This window comes from Eucyclogobius newberryi, unplaced genomic scaffold (genome assembly GCF_026437365.1).
Source record: "Eucyclogobius newberryi isolate DKJ021-1_F unplaced genomic scaffold, fEucNew1.0.hap1 SCAF_3, whole genome shotgun sequence".
NCBI classification, from domain to species: Eukaryota; Metazoa; Chordata; class Actinopteri; order Gobiiformes; family Gobiidae; genus Eucyclogobius; species Eucyclogobius newberryi.
Window position 1 is genome coordinate 23,505,316 of NW_027315945.1, and position 20,677 is coordinate 23,525,992.

Here is a 20,677-nt window from a genome sequence, read left to right on the forward strand (position 1 = left end):
TATGACTGTGTCCACACTAATGTGACTGAACACAAACACAATGACCTCATTTGAGTCACTACATGAATCATTTGTCACTAAGATCAACTTAAACTATGAAAATAGCGAGCTCATATTGAGTTTGAGCAGAAACATGTCTGTGATATGAACATTTCACATCAGAAATCACATCAAAAGTCCATGTTCCTGTTCCTTCTGCTGCATGAATATGGACTCAGTCCTTCACCTGCTGCACATTTGTGCAACAGTCTCCACAACTATTACTAGGCTGTAAAAAAGCTATTTATTTCTTATATTTTTTATGGTTTTATTTTGTACATAATATTGGGCCCACGATTTGAGAAAAGAGTTTGGTTTGATGGAACACTGTGGTTCATGCACTTATTCTATATTTTCAAGGCCTGAGGGGTAAACTTAACCTCCTTAAACGCGTCACGTTTGTTTGTATTTAGTGGTGTGTCAGTTCAGGTGTTCAGATACAGAGAACTACAGATAACTACAGAGAACTACAGATAACTACAGAGACGTGGACATGTTAGTTAGTACATTTAAAAGGTTTTTTAGATCTTGAGAAGTTTATTTTGTTATAAAGTCAAATACAATATTTTTCAGTTCCAAATACCTATTTAACAATATTTAAAAAAGACTAAATGCTTATCTCTGTAGATTAAATCTGAAGTTGTAAGGCACATAAACTGAATTTTAGTTTATGAGAACAAACGTGCTTGTAATTTCTTTTAATCGATCCAGTAATTGCTTCAAAAACAGCGTAAGCTATATAAAGCTATTTATTTCTTATTTATTTTTAATTGTTTTATGTTTTACGTTATGTTCGGCCCGTGACCCAGCCTGAGCATCGAAATTCGGCCCGCGGCCCAAAATGAGTTTGACACCCCTGGCCTAGGCACATGAGACTTTGGACAGTGATAGAGCTACCTTTGACTTCTGACCTTTGACGAGTAAAACGCACCTGGCAGCATCGCTCTATGATAAACAGGAAGTCAGCCATGTCGAATCAAAGTGGCACCGCCACGCTTGACTTTTTTTTTTTTCTAAATCGTACTTGTCCTATGTTTTTTGTTCGATCAAGCTCAAAACAACACCTTCTGCATCTAAAGACATTGAAATTAAATAAATATTCAAAAGAATGTTGATATTATATTTCATGTGCATATAACTGATGAGAATAGAGTGTTTATTTTTCCATTATTATTATTAGTATTATCTTGTCTTACGCTAGCTGTTTTTTCATTTTATTTTATATATTATATATTATATTTTATTTATTTATTTGTTTTATTTTTATCTCTATTATTTTTCCCCTCCATCCCTTGTTGGGAAATGGGAGGTTTTGTCTATAAGAGTTTTTGTTTATGAGTTCTATTGAGAGTGTTTTTCAAACTTCCTATAAGTTATCTGTCCTTTACCTCTGTATCTACCTGCGTTGCAACAACGAAATTTCCCCATGTGTGGACAATAAAGGAATATCTTATCTTATTATTTACGGTCTCCGCGTAACACGCCCTTAAAAAAGGCTTAATTTCCTGTTTTTTCTAGGACAAGTCACGCCTAATGGAATTTACTCTATAGCGCCCCCTACCCATTGTGTGAAAAACTCAACATTGTCTGATTTGTTTGAAACTCATGGTTTATATTCTCCTCGAGACGCCATGAAAAAAAGTGCACTGCAGATATTGTGTATTTTCACAATTGGCCAGCAGAGGCGCAATTAATGCCTTCACTTTTTTAGTGTTTTTCAAAATTCCTATAAGTGATCTGTTCTTTTCTTCTGTATCTACCTCTGTATCTTCCCGCGTTGCACCAATGACATTTCCCCAGGTGGGACAATAAAGGAATATCTTACTTCTTCTTCCGCTTTTATTTTGATGGGACATTTCCTCTCGTGCCGCAGTCTTAGCATTAGCGTTAGAAGTATTGTTCTTAGGCTTTATTTTTTTGGCTTTATTCTTTTGGCTTTATTCTTTAGGCTTTACTCTTTTGGCTTTATTCTTTAGACTTTATTCTTTAGACTTTATTCTTTTAGACTTTATTCTTTTAGACTTTATTCTTTTAGACTTTATTCTTTTAGACTTAATTCTTTAGACTTTATTCTTTAGACTTTATTCTTTAAACTTTTTTCTTTCTGCCACAACTCGGGTATTTTTGACCCCCTCAACATCAATGAAAAGTCCCGGGTCACTGAGGCTCTCTCTCTTTCTCCCTGCTCAGGTCTGCGTTCAGCACAATCTTGCAATGTCAGGACAAACTACAATTTGAATCGCAAACTACGCAATCATCAAAGGTGAATTACTGAGCTTCGTTTGGTATGCCGCAGAACGCAGCAGAAAACATGGACGGGCGGGAAGGCGGGCGGGAGGCGAGAGCCATCATCGCCGCTACCGTGGCTTTAATATTACATTTTTCCCTCCACCTCCTAGGCCCAGGGTATAACAAAAAACTGCTAAATATCTTTCCCCAGGTTTTGATGAGCATAATATTTCATTTGAATAATTTCATGTGCGTCCCCACACAATTCTGATTATTTATCCTGACCTAAGGCAAGAACAAAGGAGAATTTTACCGTAAAAAGCATATTGTCAGTATCATGGCTTTGTATGAAAGGCGTACGTTACTAAAGCCCTTATTCTTGACCCATGCGTTTGTCCTTGTACACAAGGCCAAAGGAGAAAGTGCGTCATAAATGTGACCAAGGCCTATCCCACTCATCCTTGTATGAATTCATTCTGTTATATTGTAAGCCGGATGCTTGCTCCAAAGACAAACAGCAGAGTAAAATTAGATCCAAGTCACCTACTGTAACAAGGACAACTGTGGGTCATCATATTATGTTATTTCAGTTGCAAACCAACAAAACATGAAAACAAATTAAACCACAATATTAGGATTCAGCTCAGAGTCTCTTGACGGCAAGTGAATGTATAAAGACACTGGGATACAGAAAACCTTTGGCTTGATACAATATTAATTAAAAAAACCAACATTATTTTCCTTGACTTTCACACTCATTCATAAACATTTCTAGTTTTCCAGTGATTGCCAAACCCAAGAGATTCATCAGTCATTTCCCTAGTTTCCTGTCTTTCTCTGCAGGACAATACTGACCTTATAATTGCAATGCCTGTTGGATATGCGCACACTTCTCTGATGTAAATTTGAACAAGAGATTAACATGGCCAGTTCTGGAGAGAGAAAAGATTACCTTTCAAACAAGGGACTGGCATTCATCTACCAAAATGCAGGCAATTTACACCGATCAGGCAGAACATTATCACTAGGGTCTATTATTGGTGGTCATAATGTCAAATGGTCTTAAAAAGTAAACAAGAACGACGTAACATTGGATTCCTTAGCAGTTTGGCCACACCAACCTCTGACCGACTCCAATTTACCCCTGCTCTGTCCTTGAAACGCTGCAGACTCTAACCTTACTTCAAGTTCCACACAAATGCTGTATTCCAGTCTTGCTCATTACATCTTCTTTGTGATCCACTCGCTGCCTTATGCATATTCCATTCATCAACAGCTAACGTGACGCAGAGGAAGTGGACATATTTTCCCAATCTCTCTGGTGTAGTTGCACAGATGACATGTTTTCTTGTTGTTTGTAGATGTTCTTATGTCCCACCATCTAGTGAAATAAAACAATATCGGTCCCATTGTTTGAAGCCACGTGAGAACACGGAGCTCACAGAAAACTACTCTCACGCATCAGTGCCCTCATCTAAGCCTAGCTCAGTATGTGCCGACATACAGTACAAGTGTATCAAATAAATCCTACATGAATCATGCAGCCTCCATGCATTATTGTTTTACAAAAGAGAAGGCATCGTGCATTATAAAGTCTAGTCTGAAACTGGAGGGTAAATCGTTGTATTTATGGTTTAAAGGAGATCAAGAACCAGCAGAAGGCCATGAATATATAAGGTGTAATGCACAAATGCACTAAGGACACTCAAATTTGGATTGTCAATCAGCCGTCCACCAACATCTAACAGCCTCATTTGAAGACAGTAAGGTGCAAATGTTAAACAGATAAAACAAATGGTTTGAATAAGAGGTGCAATGCTGGTTAAAAACCATTATTCGAACAGAAAAGGTGGGTTAAGATACAATTTATCTTCTGTTAACAATAGCCCACACAAACCTTGGTCGAAACCATAAAGCCAGTCAAATGCTTATCAGGTATTCAGCAGTTGTGAGCGAGACTTATAGAGAACAATAGGGTAGAACATAGTGACGGCCTTGATCACACAGGCATTTTGACCCAAATTCAAAGGTGTAGAAACATGATTCAAAGCACCTGTCATGCAATTATCACATTTTTATAATGCTTTTCTACCTACAAAGTGCTTTACAACAAGAAACCACATGCCATTCACACACGTAATCATAAACCAGTGTACGCAGACACTGGGGGGGAGACCCGAGGACATCCATTTTCCTGTGGATCCGTAATTCTGACCGCTCTACCAAGGATGCTTATGTGTGCAGCTGGATTCAAACGACCAACCTTAGGATCAGACCTGATACCTGACACTCCCAATCACGTGAGTTAGATGTTTCATGAAACTTGTAGCGTGATTTAGATGTTTCCTAATCTACTGTTGTTTCAAAAGCATTTCACTGGGTTCATCTCGAACCTGAGTTTGATTGACATGGCTTTTAGCGAACCACAGAACAGCGTGTCTGTCTCAATCTGCTCCACCAAAGTTTAAAAGAGATGTTTTTGCATCCGTCCCATTCCATGTAGACGGTTTGTGTGAAATTAGAGACGTTTTGAGGAAGTGACACACTGTATCGACTGGATGATGAATGAGATTAGACCTTACAGACACCTTACAGTACACAACAAGATGATGCATTTTCTACTGAACAACCCTGGTGCTTTGGGACAGCGGCTAGCGCTCTGGTCTCATAGAGCACAGTTTACAATTCCTGGGTGTGTGGGGTCGTTCTTAATCCCACTGGGTCTGCGTAGGTTTTCTCGTTTCAAAAGCAGAAAAATATAAGCCTCTTATAATTCCCTGATTTTCCCTAAAGCGCCTGACTAAAATGAGGCTCAATCCATACTGAAGCTGTTTCTAAACCTTTTGTATTATAAACAAATGGCTGGGCTCTTTGTGAAGCTGAGATTATGTAGTTTTGTCTTCTGTCTTCTAACCGTGGGGTTCAGTGACGTGCATTCAAGGGAGGCAGTAAAAACATACAAAAATAAATAATAATAAATTAATATTTAAAAGAATATTAATATTTGTCATCTGGTATGTATTATAAACACCTTTTCCGTTTGAATCCAATATTGAACAATATTTTTTCAAATGATGTCAAAATGTTCAGATGTTTGCCGTTCAGATACAGGGAGGAGGCAGCAGCTGCTCTGCCTCTGGAGCACACACACACTCCTCACAAACTGAGCTGGTGCAATGCAAATGATGTATCGCTCTCTCCCTCTGTTTATAACAAATAAAACACCCTGACGATGTGCTCTGTGCTTCGAATTCTCAATAATGTATGAAATGTATTTCTGAAGCGTGTTTTAGGCTCACGGATTCATTATAAAACTGCAATAAAAGTTCACTCAGCGAGGCATCAGCACGTGTGCCTCATGGAAGAGGGCGCTCCTGAGTGGCCCTGTGTGGACAGCAGTGATGTGCGGTGAGGTTCAGGGCTAGTGAGGCACCAACTCTTTCAGAGTCAGATTTACAAATGCGAATGAACCCAAAAGAGCTCTTAAACAGGTCGTTCTGGACCAAAAAGAGGAGAAGCTGCAGGAGACTTGAATTCATTCCTCACCATTTGTGTGCTATACAGTCCAACTAGATCCGCCTTTAGTCTCACAAAGTCCAAAAATCTTGCATATTTTGACAGGCTCTGCAGTTTTGTGTCATCAAAATGTTGGGACATTGATGAACGGATTTTCAATCAAAGCAAGAGGTTATAACTAAAGAAAGACCTACACCGGAGTTGAATGGGTTTCTTCAGACAGAATTATATATCTAAAAACGCTGGCTGTAGTTACATTACACTTAAGCTAGTGGATAGTGACGCGGCGAGGAGTTTAAGAGATCCTGGAATGACTCTTCCTGGCCCTGAATTTTTTTTCGTGTTCAAACTTTTTAAACGATATAGATTGCACAGTCTAGTTTGTTTTGGGATGAGTCATGTCAGAGATGAACGGAGGCAATGGATCTTTAACATTTTGATAACATCAGTGATCAGATTAAAGTCAGGTTTGATCATTGCTGAGCTAGCTTTCCTTGGTTTAGTGGATTGCACAAGATTTTGTGAAATGTCCCAACATTTTGATGACACAAAACTGCAGAGTCAAAATATGCAAGGTTTTTGTGAGGAATGAAAGCAAGTCTCCTGCAGCTTCTCCTCTTTTTGGTCCAGAACAACCTGTTTAAGGAGCTCTTTTGGGTTAATTTGTTTGTGGTTAAAGAGTTGGTGTCTCACTAGCTCTGAACCTCACCGAGCGTCACTGGTGGGGTTAATATATAGAGGCGTAAAGCTGCTATTAGGAGGCTATCATGACGGACATGAGATTGAGCATTTGTTGAACTGAAGAAAATTTGAAGTCCTTTTTCAAATCTGAAGCCAATATCAATAAAAACAAGATTTAGGGACTTTAGGGTCCGACACATTTGCTTCAAGTGCTTTTCTGTTTCATGAAGCATCACTTTGCCAAATCACCTGAAACTAGTCTAATAAAGAAACAAGTTCTGAGCAAGTTTCAGTCTAAATTCTAGCTCCTCAGGCCAGTACCTTCAGATGAATGACTTTCGGCTGAAGTTGAAATGCCTTGATTTCAAAAACATTGTCCAGATGTCTACCTTTGCAAATAACATGACTAATTTAGGCTAGAAAGACAAAATATGAATCAATGATTGCAAAGCCTATAAAATTGTTCTTCATCAGCAGAGCAGTGATGTCACTCTCAAATAGCTCCAGGCCTGAACGGTCTTTTATTCTGTTTAATAAACGAGCCAGTTCATTAGGACTTAAATGATGCTGCAGTATAAAGTTTAATGGACTTGACAAAGTGAATATGTCAGCATGTGTCCTTCTCATCTCTAGACTCACAGTATCTGTCACCACATTTTACATTTTTATATCCAACACAATTCCAACACTAATCGATATAAGATAAGATAAGATAATCCTTTATTGTCCCACATGGTATGCAGTTATCCTTCATTGTTTTAATGGGTAGGAAACAAATATTTTATGTAGAAAAGCAACAGTGTGGTACATCACCTGCACGGTTTCCTGGAAATATAAAGTACCATATTTCTGAAAATGTTTTATTTTTTATCTATTTTTGGCTAAAAGTTACACACTGGGGTTTTAAGGGTAAACACAATGACATGCGTGTTCCCGTAAGATCACAAGTGTGGAATTGTTACTTTAACATTGAGCTAGACTGACTGATTTTTAGTTTAGTTTGTTGGTTTAGTCTTTATTTGTCAGGGATCATGCAAATAAAATAAGTATAAATGATCTGCACCAGATTTAGCTACTGCTACTTGCTCTCTGCAGTCCCTGGGCAGGTTTATTACATTACAATTACAATTAACCTATCTCATTATTGACATTAGCTCAGTATAATAGAAAATCAAATGTCACTATCTCATTTCATTGCTTCCAAAAAATATCAAATTAGTTAAATATTTTTACAGTGAAAATTACAAATATAATTTAGCTTGACTGACGTTGGCAAATTAGATTAGTTGTGCTTTGTGTGAAATGATCTGAAAGGTGGTTCCAAAATTGGTTAATATTTCTGTAATTACAGCTGGTCCTAGCAACAGGAAACAAAAACTGGCAGAAAGTTCAAGACTTCTCATTCAGCAAAAGAGAAACAAAAAGAAACAAAGTGAATATATTTTTGAGCTGAGCTTACACTGTGTATTTTTTTGGCCAAGTTTTATTTAGTCACAAGACAATTTTTACATTTGGCCAAATTTTGGCTCTTCCTTGTGTCTGTGTCGAGCTGAAGCGGATTCAAGCTGCGATTACCTGCTCACAATGAGTGCACAATCGAACACAGGGATTTCAGACGGATATTTATCATGAGTCATAGAGTCTGCACTGCTGAAGGTGAAAGCAGCGTGTGCACTAGGGGTGTCCAAACCTTTTTCACCGAGGGCCACATTCTGAAACTTATAAGGAGCCTAGGGCCACAGACAACCTGACAATGAAGTGAATCATTCAAACTTTTACATATGACATAGTTTTGATGGGCCTCCATACCTTTAATAAGACTTGGGATTAATATTAATATCAGGTTGGTATAACATAAATTTTACAGTAAAAAGTATTAGTTTTTGTTTGGGTCAAGCCTGAGGGCTAACAAAAATTGGTCTTAGGGCCACATTTGGTCCCTGGGCCATAGTTTGGACACCCCTGGTGTACACAGTACAATACGAATGCATGTGGCTGTAAACACAACTCCGGTGGCCTGGAGGCAGGGCCGGCCCAGCCTATAAGCGAACTAAGCAGCCGCGTAGGGCCCCGAGGCGTTAATAGGGCCCCCAATCTGGCAACCCGTCTTATGAGAAGTGCAAGCGCAGCGTGCACCACTAGTGTAGTAGCACTGCTGGCGCGGCAGCACACACAGCGGTAACATATAACGCACAAACTGCATTTATTTGTAATGACAATCTGGCAACCAAGACACCAAACCTGCGCTGATTGGGCAACTTCATTGTGCGCGAGCAGAACGAGAGCAAAACATAAACACAACACAACGTGGTCCTCATGTCCAGAGGAATATATCCCCCCGATGCCGAAAAACGAAAGAAGAAACTTCTTGACGATGTAAAGAAACTGCAAACTCAACAACACTCTCCAGGTATTGAACTTCTCTTACAAAGAGACGGTTAATGCTGCTGTTTGAAACAACACGATTCTGTCACGTTAGTTCGCTCAGGCTGGAGGAGACGAGAGCTCTGCCCCGCGCATAATAATATGTCTGAATGAAAGATAATAAGATTCACATTTACACCAGCCCGGTAGTGTCAGCTGCAGGTGAGGCCGGGGAGGGGCGTCTATGCCCCGGGTCACTAAGAGGCGGAGATCCGGTCCGGACGAGCGCCGTCTCGTCCGGAACCTCTGATGTGAAACTTTGGAGTGAACAGTGTGCGGCCCCTGTCCCGGGCCCCTGTCCCGGGCCCCTGTGCAGCCTCAGTCAGAGATGAGCGGTTTGAGTTTGCGTCCCTCTCTCTCACATCTCCATGTGTGAGATCAATCGTGACTCGTGATGTCTGTTTGACTTTGACTTCTTAAAGTGGAATGAGAGGAACGTAAAGGTGCAGGAGTCCAGTGTGTGATGTTCTGATCAGAACAAACATTTATATTGTAATTAACTTTTAATAGAGCAATAAAACATTTCAATTCATTTAAAAAGCATCATTAGACTATTTGTTATAAATTATAATAAATTGATAGTGAAAAATAACCAGACATATTATGATTGCGTCTCTTATAGAATAATACTATATATTTTTATATAAAAGTGGCAAAGCTGCAGAAACGCAGTCTCTTCACAATAGCGAGGTTTGGACCTTCAGTTCTCGTTCTGTTCATTCTCTGGGAATAACATGTTTGCACTGTTTTATCAGTGTTAATTGTTAATCAAGCAATGCTTATGCCATTTGTTTAATTTAATATAACTTGTTTTGTCACTTTGGCAAGCAGGAACAGTTGGGAGCTGTAAAAGATAAATTAGTAAAGTAACTATTACTTTTACATTTTCAGTTAAAATGAATCAATTTGACCATAATTATTTTTCATAGCCAATATTGTATTGAGTAATTACGTACACTAATGTATTAATAACTGGCTTTAGTCATTTTCTCCTGGCACAGTTTCATCACATCATCATTTTATAGCATTACAACCTCAACATTTTACTCTTACTTTAGTCCCCCCCCCCCCCCCCCGTTCATTAATTTAAACTGCTAATGTGGCTGTAGACCCTTAACGCCCACAAATACACCCAAAAACATATCTGGGACGTGTGTTATTTGTACAGGGAGTAGAGGTGATGTCAGCGGAATACCAAGTTGCATTGTGGGATTTAAGTTATCAATATTTGAGCTTGTGAGGTGCTGACAATAAAGTAACTGTCAAACAGATGCCCTGGAGTTTGGGTGTGCTTTGTTTGCGTTGAAGAAAGTTCCCATATGTGAATTGTTCACTGACAATGGCAATAAAACTGATTCTGATGACGTGGTGAGGGGCCCCCAAAAATGTTTTCGCTTAGGGCCCCCTGAAGGCTTGGGCCGGCCCTGCCTGGAGGCATGAAGGTGAAATGGGACAAGGAGCGTGCAGAACAAAGCACCACACACGCAAAAAAATTATATTTTGTGGCAACATTTCAAACGATGATTTATGATGATGCTTAGGGAGTTCAACACGCTGTATGAATAGATCAGAATCAGAATCAGAAAAGGTTTATTGAATTTACTAATAAAATTATTAGTATTTTGACTTAGTATGTACACAAAGTTCACAGTAAATGTACAGAAGAAGTGCAGAAAGTAACCAGCGCAGTGAGAGGTTGTTGATTAAATTATAGTTAAAGTGACAGATAGTGTCCACAGCACGGCACACAAGCCTCCTCTGGTTCTTGTCTCTTGTACAGTATGAGCAGGTCAGCGTACTGTATAACAGTATACAGTATTGCTCTGTATCACACAGTGTGAGTTAGGGAAATCTTAAAATCTTTCAAAATAGATAAGATAAGATATTAGATTAATATGGCAGGTTTGTGAACCCAATCCCTAACAAATAATGATATGGTTCAACATTTGTGATAGTACGTATATAATAGGTTTTGATATTTCTCTCAACCCCTTTCTTTTTATTGGACGAATCATATTAAAACTCTTTTAAAAGCATTCACAACTCAAGCAGATTGTATTCAATTAAACTTGAGAACAGCACTTTCAAGAACACATTGTAGCAGAGTTGAGACTAATGCATTTTTAGACTGTTTGAATGCTTAGAATGCAGTCTGTAGATATCGGAAAGTTAGAATCTCTTTCCAAGGAGAGTCCTGCCCCAGAGGGAAAGAAGAGCCTATTGTACACATTTTAGTACATTCACTGAAGCATTACAGTCAACACTGTTACGTAACGATACCTTAACTAGAAGCTACTCTGTCATCTCTCAGACTGCATGCCCTCTTGGCTTCCAATTGAGTGGCAATCTGTCTCTCTTCAGTGGAGATTTTGCAATTACAATTAACCATGTTGTACAGACCTAGTTATTAGTAAGTTTATCTACTTTGTGTAACTGTCAACACACACAATCACAAGCAATCAGAAAACGGCTCACAAGGGCAATCATGACGTTCACTATTAAGTTTAACAGAGCTCAAATGAATCGCACTGTGCCTTTTTCCAGATAATTGCTTCCCAATATTGTGTCCTTTGCCAACTGTATGAATATTGTGCTCTCAAACTGGAAATAAAGCTGAAAAAAAGATGGTGACCTTTAAAAAAATATGTTAAAATTTCTATTGCTCACCTGCTAAATTACATTTACTTCAAAGGTCACATTTGTTTGTTTGTTTGTTGTTTCAAACAACGGCAAACTATGGTACAAAAAATAACCATAATAATAACAAGACAAGAAAACCGCATCTTAAAAGGCAATTGCATTTTAATCTGCCAAAACAGAAGCAGACCTCTGACTGGAAAAGGTCCCACTGATTAATAAGATCTGTAAAAGAAGTAGATGTCTTATGTAAATCCAAATTCTGATTACTGACTTTTACAAAATCCTTCAAATCATTGCAATCAAAGTTCAGCACAACGGATTCCGCCTCGAGGGCCTTTTTCAACTTTCCATCCCAAAAGAGACATTTGCAAATGTCTTAAGTTCAAGGACTGGGCGGACATAGTAACGGACATCAAACAATGGAATAAAATAACATTCAGACTTAATTTGGAAATAGACAGATTTGAAAGACTTTTGACAAGTTGGGACCATTATTTTATTTTAAACATGCCATCATTTTGCTTTTTGAATGTTTAGTTGATGTTCATTTGTATTTCCTTTTTGCTCTCTGGTCAGTTTCTGTTGTGTTCTGTGTTTCTTATGTTTTACACAATCACCGTTTATCTGAGTTTGGGACCATCACATAGTATACAGGCTGGTTACCTTTTTGGGACAGATCCATCTTCAGTGTCTCAGTAAGTCCCTGCCTTGTAACACACCCTATAGATGTTTACAGTAAGGAGTATCTGTTAGTTCAGTCTGTTGAACTATGCCATGGTGTGGATTGTCACCTGAGTAATGTTTTGCATACCGTAATTGTTCATGTCCCTAAGTGGTTATCTTACTCCTATTAGCATACTCTAATCAACTCTATTGTGTGTTTGTTTTGGTTTTGAAGTATAGCATGGAAGGTTAGGGTACAACAATAAGGTAGCTCAAAATATTTAACTCATCTTTAATGTAGGTTATAGGGTGTTAGTTTTAGTGTATTTTACTCCTCCCTTCAGACAGTTATAAGGCAGTGAAACTGAAGAGGCTACTTGGATGAGTGACAAAACTTAATTACATTATTCACTCTTAAAATGTTTGACAGATTTTAATTTTCCTTTGTGATAGTGAAAAGTCTGTTTATTCTAGATCAGTGATTCTTCTTCATAGAGCCTTGAGCACCATTTTAGGGCTGCAAAATGAATATGATACAGTTCAAATGTGAATGGGCCCCGGGTTACTTTTGCATTCAACAACAAAATTGCTCAAATATGTTTCCTCGTTCTTCTTATACCCATTTACTATAAACTGAACTACCACTGATCGTGTGGTACTCTTGATTATGTGTATGTTTTGTTTCTTCATACGGGTACTATCGCATCCATGAGGACCACATGTTACAGTTGAATCAATGGCTCCTTACCTGCCACACTATGGGCTCCACACTGGAGGCTTTGGCCGACAGGCAGACAATCAACACGATGGTGTGGGAGGCTGAGGTCATGACACTGGCGATGATGGCATCCCGCATTGAGAAGGGCAGCATGGTGTAGACCACAAAAACAATGAAGAGGAAGAATGACACCTAAATGAAAAAAAGGAGGGTAATTTTAGATATGGCCGAGGCAAAAATATTGGATTTGTTCTGCTGGCCCTTGAAAAACTCACAAACAATACAATCATTTATATATCAAACACAATGCAGTCTATGGCATCCTTAATGTATGTATTTACATACATGCTATAGTGCATTCACTATTTTGACTGGCACAAAAAATAAGGGATTCTGAATTTGGTTTATTTCTCACAGTTTAATGGAAATTAACTTGACTGATGAATGTTCTGATTTGAGTGATTTCTGCAATTTCTTCCAACTTCTTAAAAGACTATGCATGGACATATACTGAAAGGTTACAAATTAAACAAATTAGATATTGTCATTGCTTTATTGCATTCACATTTGTACCTGCAAGAAATGTCTTGTTAGACAGAGCCGGGATAGCAGCTAGTCTTTGGCTTCCTGTCCTGTTATGATCGTGTAGGTCGACAAAACCATCTCTCTTCTGACACCTCTAATGTAGCGTGTGGAGAGCTCCAGTTTTTACCTCAGCTCCACAAACACACAAACAACCCCTCCCTCTGTGCACTGACACACTGCTGTCTTTAATCTGCCCTGTGCAGCCGGGTTAAATGAGCCCATCTGCCGGAGAAAGACACCAGTGTTCTCAGAGGCTGCAGCCCGGTGCCGCTTAACCTTTCCTGGACCATTTTCAAGAACAGTGGAAAAGCGGGGAATGGATGTGGGGGGTCGTCAGGTGCAGAAAGAGGAAATAAAAGCCGGAGCAAGGCGAGAGACCTAGAAGAGACTGAAAATGAGGAAAACACAGCATTTTCACTGTTCGGAGCTGACTCGCGGTGAAGCTCAACGAGTTTGCTTGAATTACAGACAGATTGGTTTTTGGTACTTACTTTATGACAGTTTTAAAAAACTTTACTTTACTTTACTTTAAAAAGTACTGCCAGTACATTTACAGAAAATGCCAGAAGAGTTCCCATAGCAACTCGGAAAGCGTCAAAAGGCTTATAAAACATATTATGCTTGCTTTATTTTTTGCAAAAAGATAAGTCACTGACCTTTTATGGAACAATTCTTACTTATTTGAACAATTCAATGTTTTTATGGGAAATACAACACCACCCCATTCATACAATGGTCCCATTAAGTGTGTGAAACTATATAAAAGCTTATATTGAAGTGTTTTTATGTGTTTCAAATTTGTCAGGTCATAATAGCTTAGTAACAGTAGCCATCCTCTTAAGGCTCACTGTTTACCTTGGTGCTTTATGGTTTAATACATTACAGAGTCGAAAACTATCAATTGTTTTGAGCGTTTGGTTAGACATCCCAAAGAATTTATAATGCGAGCTCAGTGTGTGACTGATCTTATACAGTTTGAGAATGTTTGAGACCAGACCACAGGACCTGAAACTCAACAAGACATTCAATGGAGTCTATTCCCTTTAAATATAATATTTATTGGCCTGGGTGCCTTAAATGTCTTAATCATCAAGTTGTTCAAATGTGACCACTCATTTGGCAATAAGCAACTTGTTTTATGCTTTTTCAGGCTCAGCTGTGGTTGCAAAGCGCAGATTTAGGTTTATTTTCCTTGATTAAGGCTTAATTAATTACAATATTCTCATTGATTCTTACATACATTTTTCCACTTTGAAAATTGCTGAAATTTTGCAACCCTAATTACAACTGCATTGACATTAATTACATAAGTGCAATTTTTTTTTAAGTATTTTTTTCCGCAGTTCAAAGTACTTTGGATCTAAAAAAGCTCTCAGAATAAACGCCATAAAGGAGTTCCACATAGAAAAGCTTAATTGGGCTTTCATAATCAACTTGAACAATCATCAGCCCTTAAATGAAGCAAAGTATTTTTTACATGAGCACATAATGGATTGAGAGTGGTCAGCATGGCCTGGTCTGTATGACACTGTGGATTTACAGTAGTTCAGGTACGCTGCTTTCTCAGTCTGAAGCACATTTAAATGGCTTTGCTCACTGTTGCAAGCGTGGCAGTAGTTGATTGTACACCAGGGCATTATCATACCGGGTATTTAATTACATTTTATTTACCATTGTCAGTGAACAAAATTCACAGGCTAGGAACTTGCTTGAATGAATAATGAATAATAATGCCTATGCTGTTTATCAAATCACCTGTTAAAATAACATAAATGCACTCTCTTTCCACCGTCATCATGTTATTCCAGCCACAAGAAAGACCAAACCCTCTTCTGCCTCCTGGTCATTCATACACTGCACACATACAGTAAGAGTAATAACAGATTGAGCACCTTCTCTAAGCTCATCCTTCCATCGCTTTTTACAGCCGGGGAATTCTTCATCCATTAGTTCAGGTTAAAGCCCACAAAAAACGGCTTGCTAAATACATATGACCTTTGTGGACAACATATTCACAGACTGTCTACTTCATATGTAACACCATAGCAGGAAAAGGCTCAAGGTTTGAATAAAAGGACAAAATTGAATGATAAAAAATGCTTCACACACAGTTCACTGGCATTAGGCTATTGATTTGCAAAAAAAAGAAGAAGGGATCTACTCTACACTCGATCAATAATCCACTAATCACCCTTTCACAAAGCTGACGGAATACAAGCTGTCATTAAAGATCTACTACGTAACTTTTCAAGCTGAGGATCCGCTACCAGCTTGTGTTTATGGAGATGTTATTGCTTTGCCTGGAATGTTGAGGCAAACTCGCTCATGGGAGTGATTTTTTATAATATTTTGGAGCAATAAAAACATTGTTAATCAAATAAGTGCAAACTGTATATTTTAACGACACACTGTGGACGATTTCAAGCAAAGCAATGACATCATCATGGAGATGCACACCCTTTCAGTGACATTTCCTTTCCAAGCGGTTATTGTAGCATGTCTTTTTTCAGCGAGCCACCTCATCAGGAGAACATACTGTGCAATGTGTGCATCAAAATCAATACATTGTCCTCTCAATGTCAGAGCAATCATCCGTGAATATATGGAAATAATGTCACTGGACAAAATTGCAAAAATATTAGTTTTTATCCATCACAATCTTCAATTTGATTCTGTCTTATTATCAAGAAATGGCATTTGTTTCAATATTAATTCAATAAACATAAACAATAATCCCATTAGTTCTTCCAAAGTCTGAACTCCTCTCCAAACAACAAATTACTGATGATGATGATGATAATAATAAGAATAAGAATAATCTTGTTAAAAAGGTATTTTGCTGTTTTATGCTTTAAATTAAAAAATAAACACTTACCATTGTAATATTAATATAAAAACACAAAAAAAGAGGTTCAAAAAAGTGTCTGCAAATGACTATCGCATGCAGAAAATGATGTGGTTGTTAAATGACTGAAATCCAATGCTGCTAAAATGACTAACGAGATGGTGTAGATAATGGATAATGGAGGGAAGGGAACAAAGACACCTGCTGACGTGAAAAGTGCAAGCCGCAATGAGCCACTGGCAATGTATAGAAATGGTTAAATCATATTACATCCTATGACAAGGATCCTCTATGAGAATTAAATGAACAAGGCATGCTCAGTCAAACCCATTTCTGCTTCATAAATCAATATAATGATATAATAATAACAGAGACAAGGGGTGGTAAATCCAATTAGATAGATAGTGTTAGATTACATTAGGCTTTTAGGCTGTTGAGACAGTGGCACATTTTGACATACTTAAATGAACCTACAGTGCAAATCAATACACTGCTTGGATTGGCTATTCAACAACAAAGATTATATCGATGACGCAAAACAAGTGGTTCATATCATGCGTTCAGACTTCCTTGCTGTATAGTATTCCTACTCCGACACAAAGCAGCTCGCTTCCATTATTTTCTTACATATCCACTCTCAGACCTTTACTATTCCAGGCAGCCCTAATGTAATAGCCTGTCATTCACTGCTCTGCTGCTGAAGCCTAATGAGCCTGGTGTGTACTCACAAAATATTTCTCTCTCTCTGTGTACAAAGGTGACACGGGCTGAAATTGAGAGACAGACAAAGGGAAGAAAGAGAAAGACCAGGTCCAGACATCTCAGAGAGTGAGAGCTACAGGCTGGACTGTGTAGATAAGGCACCAAACAATTTAAGGGAAAATAGTCCGGTGAGAAATGAGGCCATCAGATTTTAGTTTTTAAATAAAAAAAAAACTAACATAAATCAGGGCTGTGGATAATTGAACTACCCAGTCCATTTTATTCACATGTCCAGTGTTCACTGTAGTAAGTTGATTTATGCAGCATGAAAATCATCAGCTTGCGTTGTAACTTGGCAACCTATATGCATCATCTACTGGACAGACAAATTCCTAATCTTCTTAGCAACAAAACCACTATAAGAAAAACGTAGCGTTCTTTAATAAGGCTGGAGCTACAACAGTAAGGACTATAGTTACCATCTCAAAGATCCCAACCAATTAACTTTGACTCTTGCTCTTTGTTTCATCTAGAGCTACTTGGAGAGTGCTCAAAAGTGCACATAAGACTATATGCTTCAGAGACATAAATAACAGATGTCAAAAGTGTGCTAGGTGATATATAGTAAAGGCCACTACACAATTAGGAAAACGGGTTATGCTGTAGACTTATAAACTGTGAGAATTATGAGATTTAAGACGTAGTGGTGCAATAAAGCTGAATGTTGTTTATCATTCTGGCATAGAACTGCAATATTATCCTAATTGAAAGCTTCAACTCAAAACCAGGCCAGTGCGAATCAACAGTGATGCATGCTCACAGAAGTCTTAATTAATGTGGCTTGTGTGAATCACTTAAACATTAGGGAGACTAACTAAAAGGAACGTGCTGCTGCAAACTCCATCTTAAATGTTTTATTGGTTAATGCTGCAATGTCAACAAACAAGAGAGACGTAACTCCAACAATTGAAAAAAAAACAACATTTGATAGATAATGCTTCATCAAGTCAAAGCATATTGGGATTTATCACATCTTAAATTGTGATCCACAGTATTGCAAATTAGACCCCACATTTCACACAGTTTTTTTATTTATTTACTTCAAAAGGGGACCATGTACAGGACATAAATGTTGCCATTGTATCAGTTTTGCCAATGTACATCTGCAGCTGCAAGCGACAACAGACTGAACACAGAAAGTACACAGAGTACATGCCTGTATGCTCCAGGCTGCGTAATCGTCTGTGTAGTGGTCTTCACTGAGAAAGCTGATTGCCCAAAAATAGAGTGATAAAAAGGTATGATGCAGTCATGAAGATATGCTATTCTTGTGGATCAAAATATCAGAGGTTTTTTTGCATTGGTTTTAGAAAATAACATATCTTTTGTTTTGCCAATGTTCAAGAGAAGACAGGATCGCACAAGCCATTCAGCCACATCTTCCATGGCTTTTGAACCTTTTTTGGCTGCCAGATGGTTTTAATATGAATATATAATACTGTGTCATATCATCATCGTACAGAAGGCCATTAATAAAGGCCTTTTGCACCCTCACTAACTAGCTTAAAATTATAACCATGTGTTGACTCACTGAAGTCTCTAGTGACCAAGTCCAGATGTGGCAAACATATTCCAATCTCTTGGACGGGCACAGGAATTACAGGCTGTGGCTATACTCAAATTATGTTACCTGGGCTTCTGTGGTGTTTTCATCTCCCCATTTTCCAAATGACTAGACTTTTGCCTTTTGCCTCATCTAAGATTTGTAGATAGAACTGTGATTTAACTTGTTATTGCAATCAAGACAAATATTCGGCAGGCCTGCTGTGGTGGACAAGAAGATCGTTTGTGAAATTAAAGAGTTTTGAACGTGTTAAATCAAAACTGTTTAAAATGTTTACCAATTTGGCTATACGCGAACTGAGCATTTCAAACACTAAACAATGACATCATAGCATTAACAAAGAAAGGCGATCCATAATATCTCAGGAAGAATGTACACAGAATGAACATGTTTGCAGCAGTGGTCGTGAGTTCTACTAATTATGTCTTCATTTTTTTGGTGCCTGATTTTAGAAATTCCATTTGAAGATAAGACACTAGTGCACCACTTAAACATATTGAACATGAACAAACCCCTGTAGGAACACTAATCTCAGATCATTTTAATGCGCTGGTCCTGATTCATATGCAGCTGCCTGGTGCGAGGAGTCACTTGGGACAGCGTCAGCAGGTCTGCAGTTTACTCCCTGAGCCTTGATAAATGTATGGGCAAAAATAGTGTATTGATTCATGTCAACCTCACAGAAAACATCTGTGTAGGTGCCTTTATACAAGTCAAACATGACACGTCTCTCATTTTTATATTCATAGGCAAATAATACTTCATGATCCTGCAATTATTCTCGTGTGATGAATATATAAGCAGTTCCCTGTCACTTGCTGTGGGGGAAAATTATCCTCCTATGAACAAATCATCAATAAAACATATACATAGCAAGCAATAGTCCTTAAGCCTTCCTCCTACAATTAAACCAAGGGGAGATCATTTAATTTACTCTATGATGAGTCTTAACCCTAACATACCTGCCTTACAAGTAGTATCATCGTGCACACATTCCAGTGCATGTCTAATACATCCTTGGCTTACAAAGACTATTTTAGAAAGTAGGTCAGAAAGCTGCAGAGGAGGAATAAAAGTCATTTTTATAAGTAACCTAAATCTCCTTTCTCTCATTCACTGCATCACCCATCAGAGCACAAAAATATGATAAAATACGAAAATATAATCTGGTGAAAGAGAAGTTCATACAGTAATGGATTATAGAAGAATGCACATAGCAACACAGTATTCTTCTACCACTATTCCATAAAGCAAACATCCTACCTGATCCCAGGGACAGACGATACCCCCAGAGAACATAAAAAGGTAGCCCATGGCAACCAGGCAAGCCCAAATGAGCAGGGAGAAGAGGTGGAGGAGCTTCTTGAAGATAGACTCAATGCAGACCAGAACAAACACAGTCAGATAGATGGCCAGCGCCGTGGGCACAGTGATAACGAAGGCCACATGGTCCTCAATGTTCTGCAAAGAAAACAAGCATTTTAGTCCAAAATAACAAGATAGCAATACAGCAATGTATCTCAGACAGAACAAAAAAGTCAGTTTTCTAAGTCCCATGTATAATGTATCGGCCTCTCAAAAAAGAGATTTAGGTTTGAAAGTGTTGATAAAATCTTTAGGAGGCTCTTGGTGGTGGGTGCAAAGGCACAGTGCATTTCTTCATTTTTCCTGGCTGCCTTGCTGTATTTCATTCCATCATGTTGTCCTGTATTGATATTGTTATGGTAAGTAGAGGCATCATACCTCTCAATGATAAAATGTGGGAGTGGAGCCTTTAATCAATAATTGGGTGCACTATAGCGAACTGTGATGTCATTTTATCATTTATTTTATCATTGTCGTTTTTTGAAGCCAGATCGTCACAATCAAGTATTACATTTACCTGCAAATGTATGGTACAGAAAGCCTTTTGTGTATGGGCCCAGTGCTCTCCATCACCAATCCAGTCCAGCCCCGACTAACTGCTGCCTGCAGTCAATGCAGTGGGACAGAAAGCCATGTGTGTATGCAG

The 20,677-nt window shown here is 38.4% G+C and overlaps 1 protein-coding gene across 2 annotated transcripts in view; it reads right to left on the reverse strand.

Annotated features, from left to right (window-relative positions):
• Positions 1–20,677, reverse strand: part of adcy2a (adenylate cyclase 2a) — a 39,505-nt gene that overhangs the window by 17,060 nt on the left and 1,768 nt on the right. For both annotated transcript variants that reach the window (XR_011929027.1, XM_072460006.1), the window contains exons 2-3: positions 19,930–20,127; positions 12,941–13,102 (exon numbers count right to left, since the gene is read on the reverse strand). Coding sequence is in view for 1 of the 2 variants with exons in the window: in XM_072460006.1 (XP_072316107.1) it covers positions 12,941–13,102; positions 19,930–20,127 (360 nt within the window). In the remaining variant the exon portion in view is untranslated. The remainder of the gene's footprint in view (positions 1–12,940; positions 13,103–19,929; positions 20,128–20,677) is intronic.